General features: G+C 36.0%; 2 protein-coding genes across 2 annotated transcripts; both read right to left on the bottom strand.

Annotated features, from left to right (window-relative positions):
• Window positions 1-9,869: 9,869 nt before the first annotated feature.
• XTH9 (xyloglucan endotransglucosylase/hydrolase 9) lies at window positions 9,870-11,544 on the bottom strand. Its single transcript, XM_089616161.1, has 4 exons — window positions 11,253-11,544; window positions 11,068-11,168; window positions 10,533-10,726; window positions 9,870-10,442 (listed from the first exon to the last, which is right to left on the bottom strand). The coding sequence occupies exons 1-4, from the start codon at window positions 11,407-11,409 to the stop codon at window positions 10,043-10,045; spliced, it is 852 nt and encodes a 283-aa protein (XP_089472287.1). The 5' UTR covers window positions 11,410-11,544; the 3' UTR covers window positions 9,870-10,042.
• Window positions 11,545-16,986: 5,442 nt separating this feature from the next.
• Window positions 16,987-17,490, bottom strand: LOC149408028 (secreted RxLR effector protein 161-like). The gene has a single exon (XM_089623292.1). The coding sequence runs from the start codon at window positions 17,488-17,490 to the stop codon at window positions 16,987-16,989; it is 504 nt and encodes a 167-aa protein (XP_089479418.1).
• Between the last annotated feature and the right edge of the window lie 9,165 nt (window positions 17,491-26,655).

Below are 26,655 nucleotides of genomic sequence, written 5' to 3'. Positions count from 1 at the left end.
AGAAATCTTAGTGTGTGTTCGTAGCGTGTCATGCTGTCTGAAGCTTCACTCTTCTCTGATGAGTCAAACTCACTTACATCAAGACTACTATTTAAGCTTTTTTTTTAAGCTACATCGATCCTGGCCAAATAGAGCTCGTCCTGCTCCTCGATCAAGCTTGCTTTGACTCAGTTATCTTGATCTGAACTATTTCTAGTTCGGTTGCCATTTGGGCCTTGTTAGCCTGCTCTGCTTCTCTAGCTCGGCTTTAATGATTTCCACAGATAAAGTCTCATCAATGATAAGTGAGAAAAGACGAGTGAAAGCTACAAAGCTCTGCACACAAGGAAATATAGGAATATAAGATAATAATTATATTAATACTAATAAAAAATAGTAAAAAACATGAAGAGTATAACCTACGTGAATTCTCCAGGGAGGACCCGAATAGAGCGACTTTATCTTTCGAAACCGACTCATTGACGATTGGGGTCTCGGCTTTGCTTTGGGAAATCGGAGCTGAGAATCAATTTGTTAACTCTACAAGACATATCAGTCAGCATAGAAATTCAAGTTACAATGCTACGGCTAAAAATACCAAACAAATAACATTTGGGCATCTACACGCTTTCCTCGAGCAGTATCGTTTTGAACTACGCCAATGGAAGAAGAAAACTGGGAATCAAGCAAGCTCAAAGGAGAAAGGGAAAGAAATGCGAGAAAATTACTTGAACACAAATAAAACATACAGAATTTCTTTCAGGCTTGTCTTTTACGGGGAGTTTCTGATTTGGGCATTTAAAAACCGATACTTGATATAGAAAGAGACCAAGGACTTGTTGGATATGGTCCCTGAATCAATACATCAAAAATAGAGAAATTGAACGAGAAAAGATAAACTTAGAGAAAAATATATAAAGTCCGGAGAACTTTTCTTATTCCATTATGGATTGTCATTACAAAGTAGAGTACCTTACATATATATAGAAAAGAAATTAAGTACGTTACCCACTAACCCACTATGTATACCTTACCACTAATCTAGGAGATAAATTAGGATCTATTAAAGACTCACTAACACACTAACACATCCACTATTTCAGCACACAACACACGTTCTAATAATAAAAAGGAATTTAACAAAATTAAAACTAACAAATATGACCAAGTCTAGATTAAAATAACCCAACAAATTCCCCCCTAATCTAGACATCGATACTACCATCTAGATCAACGGCAAGAGTCTTCTTCTTGTACATCGACTACAAAAGCGCCGGCTCTTCATCGGCTTCGTAAATGAGGTTCGCCACCTCATCTCGATCACGGCGGGGTTTTCGGCACTCCGACGCATAGTCACCGTACACATCGCAATTAAAGCACTTAATCTTGCTTTTATCGCGACCTCGGCCACGGTTATCACCGCCATTTCCACCACTCCTCTTCATCCGCGACACCCACTCCGAGTGTGTGAGAAGCAAATTTCCGTCTTCCTTCTCGTTGAACCCACGAAGCCTCTCTTCGTGAACCTTGAGACGACCTATCATCTCTTCCATGGTCATGGTCTTGAAATCGCCAAATTCCTCGATCGACGTCACGATCTGCAAAAATTTTGGCGGGATGGCCCGGAGAAGTTTCTTGACGACGTAGACCTCTTCTACTTTTTCGCCCAATGCTCGGATGCCGTTGACAATCGCCGTCAACCTCATGGCAAAGTCATCCACCGACTCGCCATCTCTCATGCGAAGCACCTCGAATTCACTCTTCAAGGTTTGCACCTTCGCCTCCTTGACGCGCTCCGCGCCCATGTGCATCGTCTTGAGCATCTCCCACGCTTCCTTGGCCGAGTCCTTCTCCGCCAACGTTAGGAGTAAATCTTCCGAGACTCCTTGATAGATGGCGGCGAGAGCCAATCTATCCGTTTGTTCGTCAACTTCGTCATGCTCGATAGCATTCCACACACCTTGAGCTTGCAAGTTGACCCGCATCTTGATCGACCATGCACCGTAGTTGCTCCGTGTGAGCAACGGATATTGAAGCGTCATGACTCGCTCTCTCCCGGCCTTTTGCATCGCTACATCTGCGACGACCCGACTCGGCGACGACATTTGCTTCGGCATCCTGGCGCTCTGATACCACTTGTTGGATATGGTCCCTGAATCAATACATCAAAAATAGAGAAATTGAACGAGAAAAGATAAACTTAGAGAAAAATATAAAGTCTGGAGAACTTTTCTTATTCCATTCTGGATTGCCATTACAAAGTAGAGTACCTTACATATATATAGAAAAGAAATTAAGTACGTTACCCACTAACCCACTATGTATACCTTACCACTAATCTAGGAGATAAATTAGGATCTATTAAAGACTCACTAACACACTAACACATCCACTATTTCAGCACACAACACACGTTCTAATAATAAAAAGGAATTTAACAAAATTAAAACTAACAAATATGACCAAGTCTAGATTAAAATAACCCAACACAAGGGAGTGACCTGCATTTTCAACACCACCATTTTCCAAACACAAGAGGTTACAATCTCTATGAAGAAGCACTGCATTTCTAATTAACACCATTCTCACCATCGTAAAGATTGTCATAAAACCTCCAAAACGGCTATTTGAAACACGACTTGTTATTCAGCGACTAACGTGCGATCAGTTGTGTAAAATCCAAAAAAATTCCACTCCCAGACGCCAGATTAGGCTAAAAAAAAACTAAGCAGAAAAATTAAAGACAAGCTTGTGGCAATAATTTATAAATAAAGCCAACTTGCTTGAGTTCATTATCCACTCTCAAGTGTAGCTCTAACTTTGGTAACTGAGTAAGTGTAATTGTGAAACTTGATTGGAAAGTCAATTTCTCTATTAAAAGAAAATAAGAACAAAACAAAACAGGGGTGTGCACGGTTCGGTCCGGTCCGGTCTAAAATCGGTCAAAAAATCAAATCGAATCGATTTAAAACGGTTTAAAAAAAATTAAACCGGACCGGACCAAATAAGAAAAAAAAAACACCGGATCGGACCAAACTGGTTAAAACGGTCCGGTCCGATTTAAATCGCTTTAGACCGTTTAAACTGTTTTAGACCGTTAGACTGTTTTAGACCGTTTTAAACTGGACCTTTTATTTTAGCCTATTTTTATTTATATTTTTCTTAAATAATAACCGGTCCGGTTTTCTTTTAGACTGTTTTGGACCGTTTTAGACCGGACCGTTTTAGACATACTTTTTTATTAATTTTTTATTTATATACTAACCGGTCCAGTCCGGTCTAAACCGCGGTTTAGACTTTTTAGATCAGACCGGACCGTTTAAAAGTTCAAACCGGACCAGACCGGACCGGTGAAATTTTAAACCGTTTAAAACCTGACCAACGGTCTAAAAACCAACGGTTCGATCCGGTTTACGGTAATAAATACACAAAAAAATATGAGCTATTAATATTATCAAATAAAAATGAGAAATGAAGTATTATAAGATAAAATTTTGAAAATAAGAGAAATTAGGTGTTTTCCACTAATTTTTTCATGTTTAATAAAAATATTTGTTTAAAAAGTTTTACGAAGATTATCTTAAATTTTTTAGAGAGTTCCCACGGCATAGACCACGTTCAAAGCCCAATCTACAACACAATTGTCAAAGTTTCGACTCAAAACAAAAACAATAATCATTTAAAGTAGAAAAACTACACGGTGCCAACTTCAAATGTTGGAATTGCAAACTAGCCCATATTTTAAGATTTTTGTTTAAATAGTCAATTTCGATGATGTGGCAACTAACCCAAATTTTAGCTTCCAAATTTACCCATTTTTGTTAAATTTTTTAAATAAAAAACACAATCAAATTTTTCTCTCACTGGAAATAATTTTACATCATGATCAATTGGATATGTGTATATCATGCCATAAATATTATCTCAAATATAATGAGTAATTTCTCTAATCCACCCAAGATTCTCTTTCTCTCTATTTTCATCTCTCTCAAAGAGTCCCTTAATTGAAATGAAAAGAGAACTTTCAAGCCGTAAACATAATCACCGCCGGAACCAGATCCAGAACCACCGATTGGCGCCGTTTTTGCCATCGTCGAGCCACGGATCGATGGCGACGAAGGCATGGGAAGAGTACGGCGACAGAGGCATAGACGAGCTTCTCACGGTGCTCGACTCATCAGACTTGGTGGATGTTGATCAAAGGCTTGAGAAGCTCAATGAAGCCATGTCCGGCGCCGCCGCGACGTAGAACGACGGAGACTCCGACATCGCAGTCGTTCTGTCCATTACAACCCCTATGAGCTCTCTACGTAATTCGGTTTATTTATGTTTATTTCGATTTATTTGTATTAATTTTGGTTAATTTGTGAGAGAATTTGCGAGTCTATGTCTCCGATCGGAGAATTGGCGACTCAAGACGGATGGCAAGTTGACTTGGCGTTGAAGATCAGCGGTGAAGATCGTCGGTGAAGATCTCATAATATTTTTAGAGAATTTTTTTAATCTATTAATGGTATAGTTATTTATTGTATTGTTTTTCATTTATTAATTTTATTTTTGTTAGTTAATTTATATTTGGTAATCCTTCATTTTAAATTAATGATATTTTTGTTTGATCAAGTTTGTTATTGTGGTTTATTGACTATTTCACAAAATAAACCAAACATTGACTATTTTGACAATTTTATATATATGATTGGATAGTCTCTACTCAAACTCTCTTTAAAGTATTAAATTTCATAAATAGAGAAAACATAATTGTTTTTTCAAATATTATCAAAATGTTACAAAATTAATGGATAATGGGATAAAAAATGCTCTAAATAAAAACATGAAAAATGATAAAATAAAAATAAAAACAAAAAACAATGATCACAAAGGGTAGGGATTATTCGCACCAAATACTCTAAAAAAAATATGACAAAAAAAAATACTCTAATCGTTAAACCATGAACTTTTTTTATTTTTATTTTATTATTTTTATAGATATTAATATCAGTTGATGGTCTTTTTTCAAAACCTGTCTCAACCCTATAATTAATAATTAATGGAAGTGCTAGATAACTAGCAACTTTGACCCACTTACTTTAGATTTTAGCCAAAATATCAACTTATATAATAAATAGACCAAATCATATTATTCCCCGAATACCCTCATACCATTTACTGTTAATTATTCTAAAACCTAATTTCTTATTAAACCTAATTTCAACATTCCTCCATGATCCCTACGGCTTCTCTGGCAATAGCGGCGACGATGGTATCGGATCACCATCGAACAAATTTGAGGTTTTATCTTTACCTTATGACGAAGTTGATCACCGACTATGCCTTTTTCCCTGTCTTCTTGGAGGATGGCCATATAGTCTTCAAGAACCACCGAATCGAAAAAAAAAAAAAAAAAATTCAATAATCTTAAATCTTTAGATTCGAACAAGAGAAAGAAGAAAAAAAAATTGAGGTTTATCTAAGAACGAGTTTCGATTCTCTTTTCCTTCTTCTTCACGTCGGGTGATGATTGTGTGTCTCACCCTCTTGACGTCAGAACGTTGTGCACGCCATACACATATTCGGTGGTCTTCATGTTGGTAATTATGCTTGATAGCTTAACAATTAACTAGCGATAAACATACTACCAGGATCTTAACATTGCGTGGTTAGATCGGATCTAATCCTCCAACTGTGATTATATATAATCTATTAAGATCTAATCTAATAGATTATTAAATGCGAAATAGACACATAACAATTATATTTAATTTAATAACCATGAATAAATAACGTGGGGTTATTTCCACAAACGCACAATTATTCTAATGCACATACACGAGTAGATTTAATCAAACACATAAGGAATATAGTAAGACTTGCATGAAATTCCTTCTGTCAGCTTTCCTATTCTAAATGTGTTCGTCGTGATACTTGACTCGCTCTTGATCTGGATGTAGGGGCTTCTCGCAATCCTCCTTGATTCCTTGCAGTACTCCTCCTTCTTTTTCTTCTTTGAACTGACACCGTAATCTTCCAAGTCATTCTCAAGATGGACGAGGGCAAATAGGGTGGGCTAACTCCTTGTTTGCTTTAGTTGAATTTGGCTCTTTGAATTATAGGTGTTCATACGACTCGCTAACCCAAACAACCCGAACATCCAAACTAAATCGTACTCTTTATTAAACTGTCTCATTAAAATTCGAACGAGTTTGGGTTTTAACCAACCCAAATAACAAATATTTCGGGTTGGTTTGATTTTTGATAGTCGTGAAATTGGGTTGAACCAAACCAACCCGATGACGATAATTCTTTAATTGTTTTTAATATTGAAAATATTAAAAGTATTGATAATTTAATTTTAATATGTAAAATTAAGATAATCATAATTTTTATTTTATTTGACATAGAGTGTTAGATATGATAAACACACATGATTTCGTTCGCGAGTTATGAAGTCATGTGTCGAGAAAAATAATCCAAAAAAATCTACTCAAACCTTTCGATCTAATTGGTTTGGATTTTAAATTTAAAAAATTAGTTTTAGTGGTTGGGTTGACAATATACGAAAAACCGACTAATCCAATCCGATTACACCCCTGCTTTGAATGACTCACTTGCTTATATTTTATTAATCACTGTTGTAGGCTAATGCAAAAAAAAAAAAAAAAAAAAAAAAAAAAAGAAAAAAAAGAAGGAACTAATGTAGGCATGCAATAAGCTAGATGGTCTTGACGGGGGGCTGTAATCCAGATTTATTTTTTTAACATTTCTTTTAAAATTAATATAATTAAAACTCATTTAGTGATAATAAGACCAGTACTTTAACCTCCTCTAAACTATATCTTTATTTTTTTTCTTTCAAAAAATTAATAAAAATTGTGTGTTAAAAAATATTACTGCTTCATTACCATACGTATCTGAAAAAAATTATTTTAAACTCCTCTAAACTGAATTTCTAACTTCGTCCCTGACGATTGGATTCCTAGTTCTAATTTCTAATTATTTCATGTCTCGTGATCAAGAATATTTAAAGTTCTTTTTTCAATACATCAATGTTCAGATTACTTATGAGTTTTAATATAGTACTTATATATAAGGGATTATTTTTTTTCTTCTTCTTGGTTCATCTTACTTAAACTGATTTTTTTCGTCGAAAACGATTCTATTATGTTGTCGATTTTTCCCTCAACTATAAACAATTATTTTTTGTAATACAAGATATTTGACATATCATCATAGAGCAATTTCAAATAAGAGATTTTATTGATGTTTTTAGGAGTAAATCACGGCATAAATACTTAATGTTTGCCTCTATGTACAATTACATACCTATTTTTCCACAACTAAACTACCTAATGTTGAATTACAATTGCGCCGTTACAGAATTATCAGTTTAAGTGTGACGAAAATACACATGGAGCCGAGATTCATTCATTCAATTTTTTTTAGATTCTCAAATATTTAATTAAAGATAATATCTAATATAACTAAAAACATTTAATAAATAAAATAACAAAAAATATTCCAAAATCTCGAGCTCATCAGATAGGGGAAAAAAACCTCAATTCGTAACCCATTAACTGGGTCCCTTCCTATTCTTCTCCAATCAAGAAATTAACTTCATTTGAATTGAGTACTCGTGTTTTTCATATGAGGACAATTGCAATTGATGCCCACATTGCAGCAAGTTCTCATTTACGACAAGGAAATAAATTTTGAGCTCTTCGAAAATGGGAAGTCCCATCTTTCCCACATTTTGAATACAAACTTTCGTAATTTTTGTGGTAAAAGGAGTTCGCATCGTTTCTTCGATGAGGCGATCGACCTTGGGAGCAGCACTTTGTTGCATTCTGAACGCGAGAGTTTACAACTCTTTGTTCTGTTGTAGCTTTAGCTACCGATCTTTTGAGATGCTCGAGCTCTTCTTTTTCATGGCTAGATTGCATGACCTCAACACCGTCAAGAAGAGATGGATTGCTTGTTTGAATTGAGGGATAAAGATCCCTTCTTCCACATGCATCGATTGATCAATATGTTAATTAGCCCAAACCAAGTTTTTATATGCCGCGACGGGCTCATACCAATAGCTCAATCTATGTTGGTGAGTTGGTTGAGAGCTTAGTCCCAAGTCAAACTGATAATAGTGTGCTCACCCTCGGGGACTGCAGACGAGGTCCGGAATCGTAGAGGTGGTACGTATTGCGACAACCCAGTAACGTTTTTTTGGATGGTACTTGTATCCCAAAAAAATATAGGCAGGTCTCCCGAGGTGGTAGCTTTCATGGTGCTTTCTCGGGATACAATCTATTATTGATGCATCCCGATGATCAAGAGAAAATAACATTCATTACAGATAGAGGAATCTATTTCTATAAAGTAATACCTTTTAGGCTATAAAATGCAAGCGCGACTTATCAAAGGTTAGCCAATAGAATATTCTCCAAAGAATTCGACAAAACTATGGAAGTCTACTTAGACGACATGCTAGTAAAGTTTGTGACATAAGAAACATGACTCGCCTCGGGGATTGCTTCGAGACGGTGTCAGAAATATCTATAGGGTTTAGAAAAATATTTATTATATCATACATGGTGGAATATAAAGTTTTTCATAAAACCTATTCATTTATGCATAAAACCTATTCGTTTAGAAAAATATTTATTACATTATCGTATGGCATCGTACGTTATAATTATAATGTACATTATAATTTGTATGAATTTTAATGTACATAAAATTCATACAAATTATTATGTACATTATAATTATAACGTACGATATCGTACGATGTCGTACGATGAGATTTGATACATTATAATTATAATGCACGATAACATTTATAAGCATTATAATGTATTTTATAATTATAATGTACGATGTCGTACGATGCCGTACGATGAGATACGATACATTAATATTATAATGTACAATAAAATTCATACAAATTATAATGTACATTATGATTGTAACGTACGATGCCGTATGATAATGTACGATGCTATACGATAAAATTCATACTTTTTGGACATTTTACGCGGAAAAAGTTTAATTCACGTAAAATTTTGTCATTTTAGGTTATCATAGCTCGTCGGATTCCTTCGGATCTCATTGAATTTTGTTATATCTCGTCGGAATCGAGCATGAAAGACCGAAATAGGGATTGAAAAGATAGAGAGTGAAAGTGAAATGAGTGTATTTATTCAAAAGGATATTTGTGTCCAAAATTAAGACAAAAGTCAATTTTTAGATATTTTTAAAGTGGGAGGTCTAATCCCGATATTTTGTTAGTTTGTAGGTCTATAAAATGAAATTTTTCTATTCATATGGTCGGGTCAATAATCTATCTGATTTATTGACATTGTCGACATAACGATTTTTTGTTTTTGGAAAATTTTTTTTCAAGCAAACCAAATAAAAATTAACAACATACCTCCGAAATCAATCTTGTTTTGAGCATCTCTCGTTTTAGTGGCGATGATTTAAGTTTATTGATCGTGGCTTTAACTTAGAGTTTGAATTTTGGTGTTTCTTTTTCATCTTTGGTGAAGAAGAAGAAGAACAGAAATCATGACGGAAAAGAAGAAATCGGCGTGGAAGCAAAGAGAAAGAGAGTGCGAATGTCCATATCAACGCGCTTCATAATTTAACTCCCTCTAGAACCATAAATATACCTAATAATTTGTAAAATCGGAAAAAAAAATGGTTTGAATCAAATAGATTATTATTGACGACCATGACAAAATAAAAAAAAAATATTTCATTTAAAATAGTTTTGTACCAACAAACTCGGTCATATAACACGAGCTAATGGTTCCCCAACAATTTGGCTCGTAAGAAAACATTTGTGTTCACTTAATAAAATTAAGATTTTGGAAATCATTTATGCAACAACCCAAGAGTTAGAAACAAAATTATAATTAATCAACAGCTAAATTATATTTTACATCGTGGACATAAACAACCAACAAAAACATCAAAAGCAAAATAAAATTTGAAGGACAAAAGAAAAACATGGAGCACATGTCCCAAAACATTCTTTATACAAAGAAAGAGGAAGGGTATTGCAGTCATTTCAGGCGTGGCGGTGATGAACGCATTCCTCGGGCACGGCGGGGAATCGTGCCACGTCAGAGCAGTAGTCATAAACCATATGGTTAGCCCGGACCCACATCAGCTGGTGACTCTGGTGAACGTTCATCTCCGAAATCGCCGGTTCGTCCCACCAGAACCGCTTCTCTCCGCCCACGCACTTCTCACTCGCGCTTACCTGGCACGCGTTGATGTCGAAGTTCTTGTAAGTCGCGAAGAACGGCGCGTGGGACCAGTCCGTCTTCACGCGCCCTCCCTGAGTCGCCCAATCGTCGGCGTTCCAGATGGAGCTGTACACGCCCATAGCCTGGTCCTTCGGGTACGCTATCCCCTTCTCCTCCATGTTCACGTGAACTCGGATTGGGGTCTCGTCCACCAAAAACCTACAAAAGAGAATTATAACATTGATTAATTAGAGGAAATACAAATACATTATTTGTCACGTGATTAATTAAACTATTATAGAGGCTTACATGACACGTTTTTGGGTCCAACAGATAGAGTAGGTGTGGAACTCTTTAGTGGGATCGAACCAAAGGTTGAGTCTCTGCTCTCTGTTACCCACTCCGTTTATGTACAAATTGGTTTGGATCGAGTACGGCTCTCCTGTGGTGTTCCCCAAGAACTCAAAGTCGAACTCGTTGTGCGTTGGACCCTCCGATGACATCTGTGGATTATAACATGTGATGCCACGAATTATTTACTAGAGTCACGAGATGTTTCTGTTAATTTATCATTCTTGGAATGGAGTCAAACAGGATTAAATATAGGTCACGGTCGAAGTGGGCCATTTATGTTTTGTGAATTATTGAAGGTAGTAATTAAGTGTGGTAGTAGGACTATAGTCTACAGTTATTTATAAATGAGCCAGTAAATGAAAGCTGAGCTGTGTACAACTTTGAATGCAAAGGTCAAATCACGAATCAATATTATAAACAGTAAAATAAAGCAAGCAATTAAAACATGCTAACAATAATTGAACATACAAAATGCAGAATTAAGACTTACATAAAAAGCAGTGACTGTTCCAGCAGAATCACCCTCTACAAGCTTAATTTGAACACTTGCTCTCCCAAACAAATACTTGTTCTTTGATTGAAACCCAGCTCCTGAAAATATTTAACAACATAATTGTATCAAGTCAAAAATATAAAATTGCTATTCTTGAAGCCATTATATTTGATAAATTTTACCAGAAGCCTGGTCAAGTTTGAGCTTGAGAACTTCTCCTTCATAGACGAAATGGTCCAAAGCCCAATCAGGCTGATAAAGCTCCTCAAACTTTGCCGAGCTGGCAGAGCCCAGAAGCATAACGAGACTAAATACGACAACAATCCCTAGGTTTGACATCTTTGAAACTGAAATCTCCGACGAGACTGAACAATGAGGAAATAGAAAGAGAGAGTCGGAGAGACCGAGAGAGAACGATTGTGAAGCTTTTACTATGAAATACTGAGTAGGGTCACAATTTGTGTCTTATTTATAGCCAAAATTTCTAATGCCCGGCTTCTCTTACAAGGACCTCATTGGCCACGTCATCTCTTACGGGATGCCACCTTGGACTCCACGTCGGACACAAACTCCGATATATTAGAAACGGAGTAGAGAGAGAGAACCCAAGATATTATTATTTTTGAAAAACGGAGAGAGAGAAATGTATTTAAAAATGTAGCCGTTAAGTATTTTGCTCGAATTATTAGCTGGACTATAGCTGGTCACTGTGTAGAGCAAGGTACGGGCACGTCTGTCCATAGAAAAAGAGTGGTACTTTTTTTGGCGAATAAAGTTGGTCCACGTGGCATTTTACAGCTAGCTTACCAGGCTGTCCTCTGGAACAGCGAGGGGTAAAAAAAAAAAAAAAACACAGAAATTGAATAGATAACTATACTCTTTTGCTCTCGCATAGGTCCAAATCCATTACATGTCTTTGGAATGTAAATCTGTAAAATTTACTCGCTCGCGATGCATGGGTTGGGTAATTGGGTTACACGTCCTACTAATAATATACACCAATTATTAGAGAATGTTTAGCTTATAAAAATAAATAGTGAGTTGACTCAATTATTTTGTTAAAGTTGGTAGACAATCTCAAAATTTAGCGGGGCAAATCTAGCTAGATATTTTAGAGTCAAGGAAAATACTGCTAAAGCTACGCTAAATTATGTCATTCTAATTTTTAGTCAAAACGTTCCCTCTAAAGCTGTCACGGGTCACGTTATCAACAAACAAATCCTATGTATTGCTAAAACAGTGATTATATCCGTGACTATCAAGTATAGCGTAATGTAGTAACGAGCTGTATTTATGAGCGGCTAAGATTAGGTGTCAATATGCATTAGTTAGAGTCAGTTAGAAGCCAACAGCTGAGATCAATAGTCAATGTAATATTTATACAATTAATCAAATAAGTCAATCAGTAATTAGTTCAATCACTGCAAACAAACACTCTCGGTTGTGTTTGGTAGTTAACTCAAAAAGTTTTTGTTTTCTATTTTCTAATTTTTGTAGTTGTACTGAAAAATTATTTTGCAGTTGTTTTCAAAAAGCTGTTTGGTACAGTTTTCATTTTTGTTTTTGAGAAAGTGAAAAAACTGAAAAAAGTGTTTGTTATAGTTTTCATTTTTGTTTTTGAAATAATGAAAAGAGAAGATGAGGAGAAGGAGAAGAGTTGAGAAGAAAAAAATTTCCAAAAACACATTTTATTTGTTTTCAGTTTTCTTTACTTTTTTACAAAACAACTTCAAAATTTTTTGAAATTTTTTTCCGAAAAATTAAAACAAACACATTTTTACTTTCTGTTTTCAATTTTTTCAACTCAAAAAGTGAAAAACAGTTTTTGGAATGAAAACCAAACACAACCCTCGTCTCTCTCTTTTCTATGTGACCATGTGTTAATTATGTGTGAACACTGTGAAGTATATTTACAATCAAAATCGATGATGGGTTATGTAGAAGTGAACCGAGTGTGAAAACGACGAGCGCAGTGGAGAGTAGGGCAAAATCAAGTGTGACTAACGTAATGTCATCAATTTATCTTTTTTTTTTTTTTGTGGCTTTATGGGCACTGCCAGCTAGGCAGTAAGTAAGAATTAGTACTGTACTGTACAATACCACGCTTTTTACGTTTAATTATTAGTAAAGATAATTGTATTCCCAAATTCGGGTTTCTCTTTTGTCCTCGAGATGCGTGGATTATAATTGAGTGAAATTATTATATGGGCCAATTATATACGCATTTTGCGAATGTACTAATGGTAATATTAATATATGAAGATTTAGTTATGAATATTTCTATTTAAAAAATAGTAATAATATACTCCTTAAAATAAAAATACTAATGGTACGATGAAAAATAGGGAAATGTGGGGAACTGAGTAAAGTGGGATTGGCTGGCAAGGATTGGCATTTCACTGATTAAGCAACCCATCAATATAGTTTTCGATCCAAAAAAAAAACCCCATAAAGTCATATGTTTTCATAGGGAATAATGACAATCATGATCTGCTTTTTTATCCTATGGCCTCGCAGTTCATTAAAATATCTTACAACCTGCCCTTCGTGATTCAATTTTCCAATTAAGGCTTATGTAATAATAATACATATACTTTTGCCAAATGTTATCGTCGAGCTACTAATTTTGGGAAACCTGCATTGTTAATCATAGTTACACGTGGCATATATAATGTTATGTTAATGTTCGTATTTGGTTTGTGCATTCATGTCTCTCATAAACACGAAGCTCTATAAGAAGCGAAGTCCATATAATTATATATGCGTTTGTTAATATTTGTATTACAACTTTACACGTATCTTAGAAATTGCTCTTTTTATTTGATTCAAGTGTTAATTTTTTTTTTAAAGCATTCAAGTGTTATTAAAATCGACAAAATGTAGAAAGAAAAATAAAATACACAAAAAAATTGATCAGAAACTTTTAAAATATCGTGTATTAGCATTATTGTTGTAGGCTATTAAATAATTAGCTTAAGAGATACATGCACAGTGTACGGCATTGGCTCGAATCACTTGTATGGGAAGCCAAAGAGGGAACAAAGAAAGACACATCTTGGAAGTATAATTGGGCACACTCTACCATCTCAGGAAAGCTGTTGATAAATTGGAAAGAAAATACTATAAAATATTAAAATTTCAACATCCAATCAAGCCAATACCACCATATGATATTCTTCTTCTTTTTTGTTTTTAAGACATTTCTCTGGACCTTTCTTTAGCCTTTACAGTGAGAGACGTTGGAGATATTCGGGAAAATAGCTACACAGCTGGACAAGTTCTGTTTTTTACGGGTCTTTATTTTTTCCTTTCAAATTTTTGGTCTTTTTTGGGATTACATTTAAAGCAGACTTCATTGCACAGTCTGGCAATTTGGTGGTGACTGGTCACATAACTTTGATGTGAATTATTATTGTTATCCTGGTTGCGCATTGATTGACTGATTTCTTGCGGAAGGAGATCACCATAATATAAAATAAAGAAAGAAAGGTTAAAGAAGTGAATGATTATTTTTATAATGATCATATCGTGTATAACTGCATTCTATTTGATAGCCTTTTTAGTAGGGTTTCAGCTTATGGGCCTATTTTGATTAAACGAATAACTGTACTGTTTTTTTTTTTAAATCTTTTTATGAAAATAAATAACTGTACTGTCAAATTTTGAATTTGCACGTCAAAAACGTCACATAAAAACAAAACAAAGGATGTACAAGCTTTGGATTGCATTGGCTCTTCCTCACCCACACAAATTTGTGCAATGCAATGATGGACCACTCTGTGGGGCCTCTAAAATAATTTTCCCTTTACTTTTTACCACCACTGTTTTGGTAAAAATAAAAGTATCAGCCACGTTGGAGATAAGTATCTACACGATTGCCGATTTCGTACCAATAATCTTAAAAAACGGAAATTGCAGTGGCCGAATGAGAATTGCGATGAAGAAAAGTGGAAATTTGAAAAAATTATGCCGACGAAAATCGCGATACCGATAGAAATTTCGATAAACACGAAAATATCAACGGAAATAATGTTGCATAATTCTTAATATAACAAATAAAATTCATACTTCAAACACGTAACAAAATTAATTTCAAACACACACATAATAAGTTTAAACTCCAAATTCAAGTCTCCAACACACGTAATAATTTCACATATCATAAAAAAAACATAAACAAAAGGTCCAAAACATTTAATAGGTTCAAAAACAAAGATAAGTTCAAAACACACACTAAGTTCAGCATAGATAAAAAAGACTCAATAGTAGGTTGAATGACGGTGGGGTTGATAGTAACCATCGGTTCGTTCTTGGAGATCACAGTAGTCAGTCCATTAAAATAAACTCAAACTGTCGGCACAAAACAGTGGGAATAGCACGGGATGTCGCCAAAATTTCTAAGAAATAACAGAAATATTGTTGATTTTGCACAGACGGCGTCGAAATAATGTGGGCACGGTCAAAATTCCGGGGAATATCGACGACAAAAATACGCGAAACGACAAATGATTATTTTTGTGTCGATAATGTCCAAAACATGGAATTTCGACGTCATTCCCCGAAATTCAATTTCTACGTATTTACCATGCAGATCTCTTTTTGTGTTTTTTTTATCAACATAAAGTAGTAGAGTAATTATAGTATATGTGATCTATTGGGGTTTATGATATTAATATGGCTGATAAAATATATATATATATATATATATATATATATATATATATATATATATATGTGTGTGTGTGTGTGTGATTATAAATGTATATGTATGTGTGTTATATATAAATATATTTTTGCTTATACTGATAATTTTTTCTTTAATACACTGATTAGTGTGTTGATGATGGATTACTCATTTAGAGAATCTCCGCTATATACTAAGATCAACAATTTAATTACCCGCGATAATTTCATTTATTTTTAAGGAAACAATATTCAAATACTTACGGTATTGTTTATGTTGTTTATACTCGATTCTTTATACCATCGCATCACTTAATTTTCTGTTAAACTATTTGTTGATACATGAAAATTATATACACGATTATGAAATAAATGGACTGATTTTGGTGGAAATCAATCCAATTGAGGGAAATATTTTTAGATTTGGAGCGGAGTGCTTTACTATTCTTATAACTGTAATTATACAGATCTAGGAAGGGCAAAATTGGAACTCGCAAATAGTTTTTCCTCTATAAATAGAAGGGAAACTCCACAATTTGCAACAACAAGAAAACAACAGCAGCCAGAGAAAAAAACAAGAGAGAGGATAAGAACAAGTGTCGATCTTGAATACATAAACATAGAGTTCCGATAAAACCATTTCTAGAAAGAATCAGTTTCCTCCCTCTTGTCTACAAATATTATCCTTTTTATATCAGATTATAAGCTAAATTATCGTCTTAGCTTGACCCACTAAGAACACTATTAACGTTGAGTATTGATATACTAATGTTTCGTTTTTGCTAATACAATATGATTAATTGAAGATAACTAGTTATAAATTGTGTATATTAAATTTGAGAGAGAGAGAGAGAGATATGTATGTATGTCTCGTTTATACATAACTATCTTTTTGAAAAAATACGAGATGGTTTATTAGTCAATGAGAGAGAGAGAGATGTTTGTATGTCTCATTTATACATTAACTGTCTTTTCGAAAAAAAAATAGGAGATGGTTTAAAGAATTTGACTATGTGAGATTTTGCAGAAGAGTGAAAATACTCGTTAACTTTATTAATGAATCTCAGGGAATATATATACAAGATAAGGCCTGAAGAATAGGCAACAACTTAGCTAATACTTATCTCAACACATTACAAATACTGAGGCTAAATATCAGGAACAATAAAAATCCCCAACTACTCAACTAAACACAGAACACGCGTAGTTGTGGACATAATCCTACACTCCCCCTCAAGCTCGGCGATAGATGTCAATCATGGAGATTATGTTTTCTTCAATATTTTCACTCAGGAAGTGACGGTCAATCTCGACGTGCTTCGTACTCTGAACTGGGTCCTTTGAAATGCTGATCGTTGATTGATTATCACATAGCATCTGAATAGGACCATCAACTGGGGCCTTTAAATCATCAAGGAGCTTTTTCAACCAAATACCTTCACACACTCCATGGGCTAATGATCTTAGCTCGGACTCGGCACTGCTCCTTGAAACCATAGATTGTTTCTTACTCCGCCACGTTACCAGATTTCCCCAGACAAATGAGTACATTCCAGAGGTTGATCTTCGGTCTGCTCTTGATTCTGCCCAATCAGCATCAGTAAACACTTGTATGCCTCGACTGTCATGTTTCTTGAAGAGTAAGCACATTCCTGGAGAGGACTTCAGATACCGAAGAATTCTCATTACTGATTCCATGTGGATCTCAGATGGATCATTCATGAAACGACTTGCCATGCTAACTGAAAAACTTATATCTGGTCTAGTGTGAGACAGATAGATAAGTTTTCCAACTAACCGTTGATACTAGCCTTTATCGACTCCCTTCTCCGTGCTTATCATATCCAATTTCGCTGCAGGATCCATAGGAACATCGACAGGTTTACAGCCTAACATACCAGTTTCCCTGAGCAAATCCAGGGTGTACTTTCGTTGTGACACTGTGATTCCGACCTTGGACCTTGCTACTTCCATTCCCAAGAAGTATTTGAGCTGGCCCAAATCTTTTACTTCGAATTCGGCAGCGAGCTCTTTCTTCAGCCTGTCGATTTCATCCTGGTCATCTCCAGTGAGGACTATATCATCCACATATACACTCAAAATCGTACATCTTCCTTGATTAGAGTGTTTTGTGAATAGAGTGTGATCAACATGGCTTTGTTTGTATCCGCAATCCTTCAGTACTTGGGTAAATCGACCAAACCACACTCTTGGGCTCTGTTTGAGTCCGTAGAGGGATTTATGGAGTCGACACACCTGATTCCCTGATCGTTCGTCCTCAAATCCAGGAGGCATCTCCATATATACTTCTTCCTCAAGAGTGCCGTTAAGGAACGCATTTTTTACGTCTAGTTGGAATAATGACCATTCCAGGTTTGTAGCAATTGACGTCAAGACTCTGACTGTGTTCAGCTTAGCCACCGGTGCGAACGTCTCCTGGTAATCTATCCCATAGGATTGAGTATATCCCTTGGCGACGAGTCGTGCTTTGTATCTTTCAATCGAGCCATCAGATCTGTACTTTATTGTGAAGAGCCATCTGCACCCAACTGCTTTCTTCCCTTCAGGCAGCTTTGTAATGCTCCAAGTGTTGTTCTTCTCGAGTGCCTTTATTTCTTCATTAGCCGCTTCTCTCCATTCTGGACTCCGCATTGCGTCTTGAATGGACTCTGGTATCGTGACTTGGTCCACTTGGGACACAAATGCCTTGAACCTTGTGGACAGATTACCATAGTAAATGTAGTCTTGAATTTGGTATGGACCACATGCTCGTGTTGGCTTTCTCAAAGCAATTGGTAGATCCAAATCTGCCACGTTATCAGGTACACTAGAAACAGATGAGTTAGGACTATTGTTACCTTGATTATTTTCTTCTGTTCTAGCCAAGGAGTGAGCCGGGGATGCTTCGTGGATTTGCTGGTGTGTGTTGGCTTCTTGAGGCTGCTGGACAGGTGGATGTGTGTTGGCTTCTTGAGGCTGCTGGACATGTGTTTGTGATTGGCCATTGTTGGGACAGTTTTGCTCATGGTCAGGCTCAGGATTTGGTATATAATCGAGTAGGCTTGGTGGTTCATTTTGTGACGATGAATTCTGGATTTCAAGAGGATTAGTATCCTGTGTCTCCCCCTGAAACCCATAATTAGAGTAGAAAGGATGGTTTTCGTGGAAAGTAACATCATAGGATACATAGACTTTTCTATTTTGAGGCGAATAACACTAATATCCTTTTTGTGTAGATGAATAGCCAATAAAGATGCATTTAATAGATCTAGGATCTAACTTACTATGATCATATGTGTGTACAAAAGCCGAGCACCCGAAGACTTTAGGAGAGATAGTGGAGATTAGTCTGGTTGTAGGAAATGACTCACGAAGGACTTCACATGGAGATTTGAAACTGAGGACTCTTGATGACATTCTATTTATGAGATATGTGGCAGTTAATACGGCTTCTCCCCAAAAATGCTTTGGTACCTGTGAAGTGAACATGAGAGACCTAGCAACTTCTAAGAGATGTCTATTTTTCCTTTCTACTATCCCATTTTGTTGGGGTGTTTGTACACAAGAACTTATGTGAATGATCCCTTGTGTTTGGAAGTATTGGTTGAGTTGATAATTGAAGTAATCTTTGGCATTGTTAGAGTGTATGATTTGAATTTCAGAGTTGAACTGATTTTTTATCATCCTATGAAATTGTATAAGTATAGAGCTAGCCTCGGATTTTTCTCTCATCAAGTAGACCCAACTTAATCTTGTATGATTATCAATGATTGATATGAACCATCGAGCACCATTAATATTTTTTTATCCGTGAGGGATCCCAAATATCACTGTGTATGGTCGAGAATGGCTTAGAGGAAACATATTTCTTAGGACTATATGAGCTTCGGGTATGCTTTGATAATTGACACACATCACATTGAAACAAAGTTGCATCTTTATTGAGATATAAATTTGGAAACATTTTCTTGAGGTACACAAAATTAGGATGGCCTAGACGATAGTGATAAATCATGATATCTCTATCATTTTGAGGAAAATCTAACTTATTTTGCAGAATTGAAGTGGATGCTACTTTGTAGGTAGGATTGCTGTTTTGAGGAGATAGAGTCCGCCACACATCTCAGCATTGTCAGTCATCATCCCCGAGCTCTTTCCCTGAATAGAACAAGAGAAAACATCAAATATGGTTAGGCAACAAGAGTCTCTATTCAACTTATGTACTGATAAGAGGTTGCAATGTAAAGTAGGCACATATAACACAGATTTTAGCTTGAGCTTTTGTGAAATGGTAACAGCTCCAATACCAACCACCAAGGCTCGTGTTCCATCAGCAATAGTGACATATAACTCCTCATCACATGGAGAATAGTTGGTGAATAATTGTAGATTACTGGACATGTGGTCCGATGCTCCAGAATCCATTATCCACACAGATGAGAAGTCTGTATTCACATGATATGCCTTTATAGCTTGAAGGGCTCGAAGTTGTATACCTCTTTGCGCTACTAATCCAGAGGAACCTGCTTTAGAGGGGTCTCCTAATTGATTGGCCTTCTTAATGATACATTGAAGCATCTCCAGTTGCTCCGGGCTGAATGGATTAGTAGTGGCTGCGTTGGCTTGAGGTTCGTGCTCCTTCGAGTACCTCGATGGCTTCCAATCGGCTGGTTTGTCATGGATTACCCAGCAGGTGTCGCGAGTGTGGCCTGGTCTCTTGCAATGCTCGCAGTATGGGCGGTTCTTCTTTTGCTTGTTGTTGTTGTACGCAGCCTTGGCAACAAAGCTTTGTGTCTCATCGTCAGCGACTAAGGCTGAGGCATCTTGAGGGCTTGGCATAATAGGTGGAGCGATCAAGCTGCTCATCATGAGCTTCCGTCGGCTTTCTTCATGTCTGACCATCGAGAATGCTTCGCGGAGAGATGGGAGTGGCTTTGTGCTCAGGATCCTTCCCCTGACTTCGTCCAGCTCTTTCGTGAGGCTGGACAACAGCTTGAACACCCGTTTTGTTTCCATGATTTTGCTGTAGAGGATGGAGTCTTCAGGGCAACTCCACTTGTGCTGATCGTATACATCAATTCTCTGCCAAAGTCTGGTCAAAGTGTTGTAGTACTGAGTGACTGAAGTATCTCCTTGTTTTGTGCCGTGGAGGAGATTTTCAGTTTCGAACAGCTCTGATGTATTCTCGGAGTCTGAGAAGGTGATTCGAGCTGCTTCCCATATTTCGGATGCCGTTGAGTAGAGGAGGAAATTTTCTCCGATTTAAGGAGTCATGGAGTTGACCAACCATGACATTACCATGTTGTTCTCAGCTTTCCAGACTCTGAATTTCGGGTCATCTGCCTTCGAAGCCTTGATTTCTCCGGTGATGTAGTCGTCTTTGCTGCGACCACAGATGAACATCTGGACTGACTGAGACCATTGAAGGTAATTTTGGCCATTTAGCTTATGACAGGTGATGGTGTTTGAGGTTTGATCGGAGGTATTTAGGATTGGTGGTGGTATTTCGGAAAAGGAGGTGAGGGCATACTGTGGGCCGTATTTGGTCATTGAGATCGAGTTTTGTTCTGCTCTGATACCATAAAGAATTTGACTATGGGAGATTTTGTAGAAGAGTGAAAATACTCGTTAAATTTATTAATGAATCTCAGGGATTATATATACAAGATAAGGCCTGAAGAATAAACAACTTAGCTAATACTTATCTCAACAAATTACAAATACTGAGGCTAAATATCAGGAACAATAAAAATCCCCAACTATTCGAGTAAACACAGAACACACTTAGTTGTGGACATAATTCTTCATGGTTTAGTCGGTAAGAGTTTGTACTCGTGAGATTATTAAGAATCATTTTTACTGTTTAGTATGTGTATGTTATTGTGTGGCACTATTGGCATTGAGAATCTTACAAAATAATGACACTCACATCGCGTAGAAGAATTAATATATATTAATTAAGTTGCTCGGTGGACATGTGAAAGCTTGCCGAATCTGAATAATTCTATCTGCAAAATCAGATTGATAATATATTGAGAATTGAGATGTTGTATTTTGGATTGGGTCGAAGACTCGAAGTACATGAAAGCAAATGGCCAATGGAAACCCTCTCGACGCGCATGTGATCAATATCATTCTTAATATCTGCGATTGTGGAATTTTATGCACAAAACTTATGCATATTCTACTCCTAAATCACGTGCACAAGACACGACTCACGAGTGATCACACACCCAAAAAGGACAGAGATAACGATATAGATTTTAATAAAATCAAATAAAAACTCAATATATAACCAATGCGATTGAGTGGGTTTTGGCTTTTGTTATTGCCTCTTTGTAAAACTAGATCGATGCTCAAACAGATCAAGAACCAATATTGTAAGTACATTATGTACACTGCCATATTTTATTTGGTTTCCTGTCTCGAGATTGTGAAGAGCCAAGAGCTTAAAAAAAAAAAGGATTAATTTCATTTTTGCCCCCTGAATTTATTGACGAACCACAGACCTTATCCCGCCTTTTGTTTTGTAACAACCGGCTACCATCAACTTTATTAACTTTTTCAAAACTCATCCTTCCGTTAAAGTTTCTAACAGAATTTGACAAGTGTCGTTGTATAAAATGAGTTTAAACATAAATTTACCAATATACCCTTACATTTTGTATTTTTAACGGTTAATTTTTTTTAATATAACCCGCACGAGGACTTGACCTTCGTTGGAGAGCCCGCACGAGGAAGTAGAGCTTCGCCGGGGGTTCTTCGCGGGTGTTCGACGGTGTTCAACAAGGAGAAGAGACCCGCTGAGAAAGGAGCAACGGAGAGAGAGGGACGAAGAAGAGGAGACCGGCGAGGAGTTGATTACTCGCGCTCTCCGTGGATGCGCGCGCCGTGGCCGAGAGAAAATCGCCGCGAGCCGCCGTGGTCGGCCGACCGGGAAAGGAACGCCGGGAAAGGAAGGAGAGAGTGCCAAGGAGTCTGAATTCGCGGAAAACTTGGGTAAGAAAATCAAACCCGAAAATGGATTTTGAGGTTAAGGTTCGTTCATATAATCGGGGGTTTTCTTATTCCGAGCGTAGACCTTCAAATTGATGATGGATTTGAGGTTAAAACCTTGATACAAGTATTGGGTAACGTTTATTGAACATTGTTTTGCTTGGATATGTGTTTAATTTCGGATTCTTGTTGAGATGGTGTTGAAACCGAAATTTGAATCTGGTATTGGGTTTAGATGTTCTTGTTATGGTTGATTGATTACGTGGACTGGGATTTCCTTGTTAGGGTTCGAAATCTGGCTCGCATGATTCGAGGGATTCGACCGCCGTGATGCAGCGGCGGAGTTAAAGAAGGGATGGCCCAAAGACTGAAGAAGCGTTCGTCATATTTCACGTCAAGGCAAGGAAAACATCACGTTTTCTTCTTAATCTGAATTTCATGAATCAGATTGAGGTTAGATTGAGGTTTTATTGAAATCCCAGAGTTGTTGAGCTACGTCTCGTGTTCGTTTGATTATGTGACTCTGTTTGATGAGTAGGTTTTATTGAACACGAACAATGTGTATTTATTTAGGAAATTAATTTAATAGTAGTAGTACATTATCTTGTAAATTGTAATTAAAATATCATAGATAGAAATATGTTATTTTTTATTTTATTTTTCAATATATATATATATATAGGATCAAAATTCTGAATCATAAATAAAATCATCACAGTCCCAAAAAAATACATAAATAAAGAAATGAATAAAAAAAATCATCCATCGTGATTCATGTTGGCCGGCTTACTCTTTTAAATAGATGGACTAATTAGTGTATTTACATGATGGAATGAATATTGTGTTTTTTTATTTAGACTAAAATAAATTCAGTTATGCAAAGCCATTTTAATATAAATACGAAAAGATTAAACAAAAAAAGTGTGGGTAGTTGAAGAAACAATCTGCTAGTGAAAGATTAAACATTTTAATATAATATTGACTTTTCTTATCCTCCCGAATTCCAAGCATATCTAATTATCAATTAATAAAAGCTGCTTAATGATAAATGTCATTTTTTACGATTTTACCCTTAAATCTGTTAAATATTTGACGGAAGGATGAGTTTTGAAAAAGTTAATAAAGTTGATGGTAGCCGGTTGTTACAAAACAAAAGGCGGGATAAGGTCTGTGGTTCGTCAATAAATTCAGGGAGCAAAAGTGAAATTATTCCAAAAAAAAAAAAGAGCTTTCACCTTCTATTTTTTCATCTTCATTTAAACCTCTGTTTGGCAAGAAAGACAAGAAATTCGTTACATATCAATTTTTTTTCCCTGGCAACTCTTAGTTTTGGTTGCCACAAAATATTAAGGAAATATAATAGTGCTACTTTGGATAAGACCACGTCATTATACTTTTACATTCATCTTCCACTTTTTTCATATCATCAAAGTCTTTCATTCTCATAACCTGTTTTTAATAATTCATAAAAATAATTGTACATAAAAATATATACGATACTGCGAACACTTATATTTTAATTGTTCATATATATATATATATATATATATCATAATTTTCAAATTAAAAATTATAAAACACAAATATATAAGTATATGCAGCGACGTATTTGAATGATCGTATATATTAACATGTAAAGTATTAATTTTTGTATCACTTGTATTGTAATTTAAATTCAAAAAATGAGCTTCCGTTGTTGCAAATGAATTTCTTATTTGAGAAATGGTCCAATGAGTATATCAAATTAATTTTAATATATTAAAATGATGAGTAATCTTGGAACGAGTGAGTGAAATCTCGAGTTGACTAGAATGAAAATTATTTTCCGAGGCGGCGTTCCGAAAATTAATTTAATATATAAATTCTCATGAGTGAGAATTATTTCCGAGGCACTTTGAATACAATTTAATTAATCGAAATCGACGAGAAAATTATCGGTTTAAGTCATATAATTATTCTCCATTTAAATACGAATTTGAATAAGTAATTATATGCATGGGTAGGACCCCTTTGCAACATATTTTTTTCAAGACCTAGTTGTAAGAAAAATTAAGGTCCGGGGTCACTTTAAGGCGATGGAGAAAATATGAGGACTTAAATGAACAATAAATAGACAAGTCTTGCTCATATAAAATCCCGCGGGTCTTCTTCCTCGTCATTCTCTCACTCGACACTTCCAGAAACGCTCGAAAAAAAAGACCCAACGAAGGACGTGAACCAAACTAAGCCAGAGAGAAAGAAAGGAAGACAGTCAAGAGCTTCGCCGGAGAAGAAGAAGGAGATTCGTCGAAGTGGAGCTTCGTCGTATTCTTTTCGTTGTCATTCTCAGTTCCTCGTCCCTAATTTGTCTGATTTCGGGTGCTCGATTATATTGGATTTAAGAACGTCGTCGTGACATCTGAGGAAGAGGAAGAGATTGAGCAAGAAAACCAAGCAAACTCAAGTTTGTCTCAAGGTAAAGAAATTTTCGAAATTTTTCTTCAAAATCCGAAATTAGAGTTTTCAGTTTGGGGGTTTTTTAAGTTTCTAGCTTGGGTTCGTGATCTCCTTCTGATTCGACTCGGAATTTGGCTCGGCTTCGCTGAATTTATGATATAGGGTTTTTATTATGATTTTGTTCTTGGTTAGCCCGAAAAATGTGGTTTTTAAGCTCGTGTGGACTCTCATTTCACTAAGATTTTTGTTTATTTATGAGATGGTTTTTCATTCCGAATTTTGTTTGAATTTAATTCGAAAATTGGATATTAATTCTTATGAATAGAGTCCTATGTTTGGGTTGTTTAATTGGTTCAATGATGATTAAAAAATTCGACGTGATTTCTCTCGAGACTTGATTTGGCCGAGGCAGGTTTTGTTAGGAATATTGCCTACTAGAAGATGATGATTACTAAATAAGATAAGAAGTTACTTTATTAGTATAATATGATTAGTGGGATGAGGTCTGATAAATTTCAGAATCAATAACAACTATCATTTGTAGTCTTCGTATCAAACTGAGTCGCATGCTGGGCATCAGAGTTCGGACGGTGAACTAAAACAAGGTCGATGATTGATATTTGCCTGGAAAGCCTTATATAAAGTCATATATGTAGAATATGAGTGAAGGTTGATCACTCAGTGGGAGCATTCTACACTTTTGGTAAGTGTATGACCCAGATAGACTTTGGTTTGGATAGATGTGTCATTTAAAGATCGTTACGACGCACTAGCCGAGGTCGCTTATGATGGTCACAGTTACGCTTGATCTAAATCATGAAGTAACCATGGACTTCTAGGTCATGTTACCGGGTTCTTTGATTCATCACGTTAAAGGCTAATGAAACACTAACTAAATATGTGTTTTGGTAAGTCGGGACATGATCGTAGAAGAAAGTGATTTACAGATACGCAATCTAGCCTTCCTGAAAGAAGGTAAATGTTCTCTCACCTAAGGGTTGATTCCAGAACCGATAGATTGCTAGCACTTCCGAAGTTGGCTTACGTTCGGAAGAATCTTTCGCTGGGGAAGCAACTGTGCTTAGGGTATATATATAACGAGAAAGGTATAACGGAACAAATTGACCTATCTCGATACGGGTTGAACCTGGAGGATCATGGTCACGTACCTACTAAATCAGTGGACACTTGTCGCGATGAGTAAATATAATTCTAGTATTATGGGAGAGTTCAGTCTTGGCTTACACGGTGGAGTATCGACCAAGCTTAGACAAAACAATACGTAAAAGAGAAAGGACTGTTTCGTCTTTTGATCGAGTTTGTTAAGCTTCAAATATTAGGTCCATAGTCCCTGATTCGGCTTCGATAAAGGCGGATGAGAACGTTTATATAATAATGGTTTCATTGTTATAGTCTCACTTGCTATAATTGTGATTGACAGCATTAATTCTGAAAAATGAGTATTTGCGG

Source organism: Urtica dioica, chromosome 1, assembly GCF_054948205.1.
Source record: "Urtica dioica subsp. dioica isolate 48M chromosome 1, U.dioica_male_clone48M_v1_H2, whole genome shotgun sequence".
NCBI lineage: Eukaryota > Viridiplantae > Streptophyta > Magnoliopsida > Rosales > Urticaceae > Urtica > Urtica dioica.
The sequence above is the reverse complement of the archived record's forward strand: the minus strand, read 5'-3'. Positions and strand labels throughout refer to the sequence as shown.

Coding starts and splice junctions, on each gene's coding strand:
- XTH9 (XM_089616161.1), bottom strand. CDS start 11,409: ATGTCAAACCTAGGGATTGTTGTCGTATTTAGTCTCGTTATGCTTCTG. Junction 10,727..11,067: donor GAACAGTCACTGCTTTTTAT/GTAAGTCTTAAT, acceptor TATAATCCACAG/ATGTCATCGGAGGGTCCAAC. Junction 10,443..10,532: donor TGGACCCAAAAACGTGTCAT/GTAAGCCTCTAT, acceptor TCTCTTTTGTAG/GTTTTTGGTGGACGAGACCC.
- LOC149408028 (XM_089623292.1), bottom strand. CDS start 17,490: ATGGCAAGTCGTTTCATGAATGATCCATCTGAGATCCACATGGAATCA.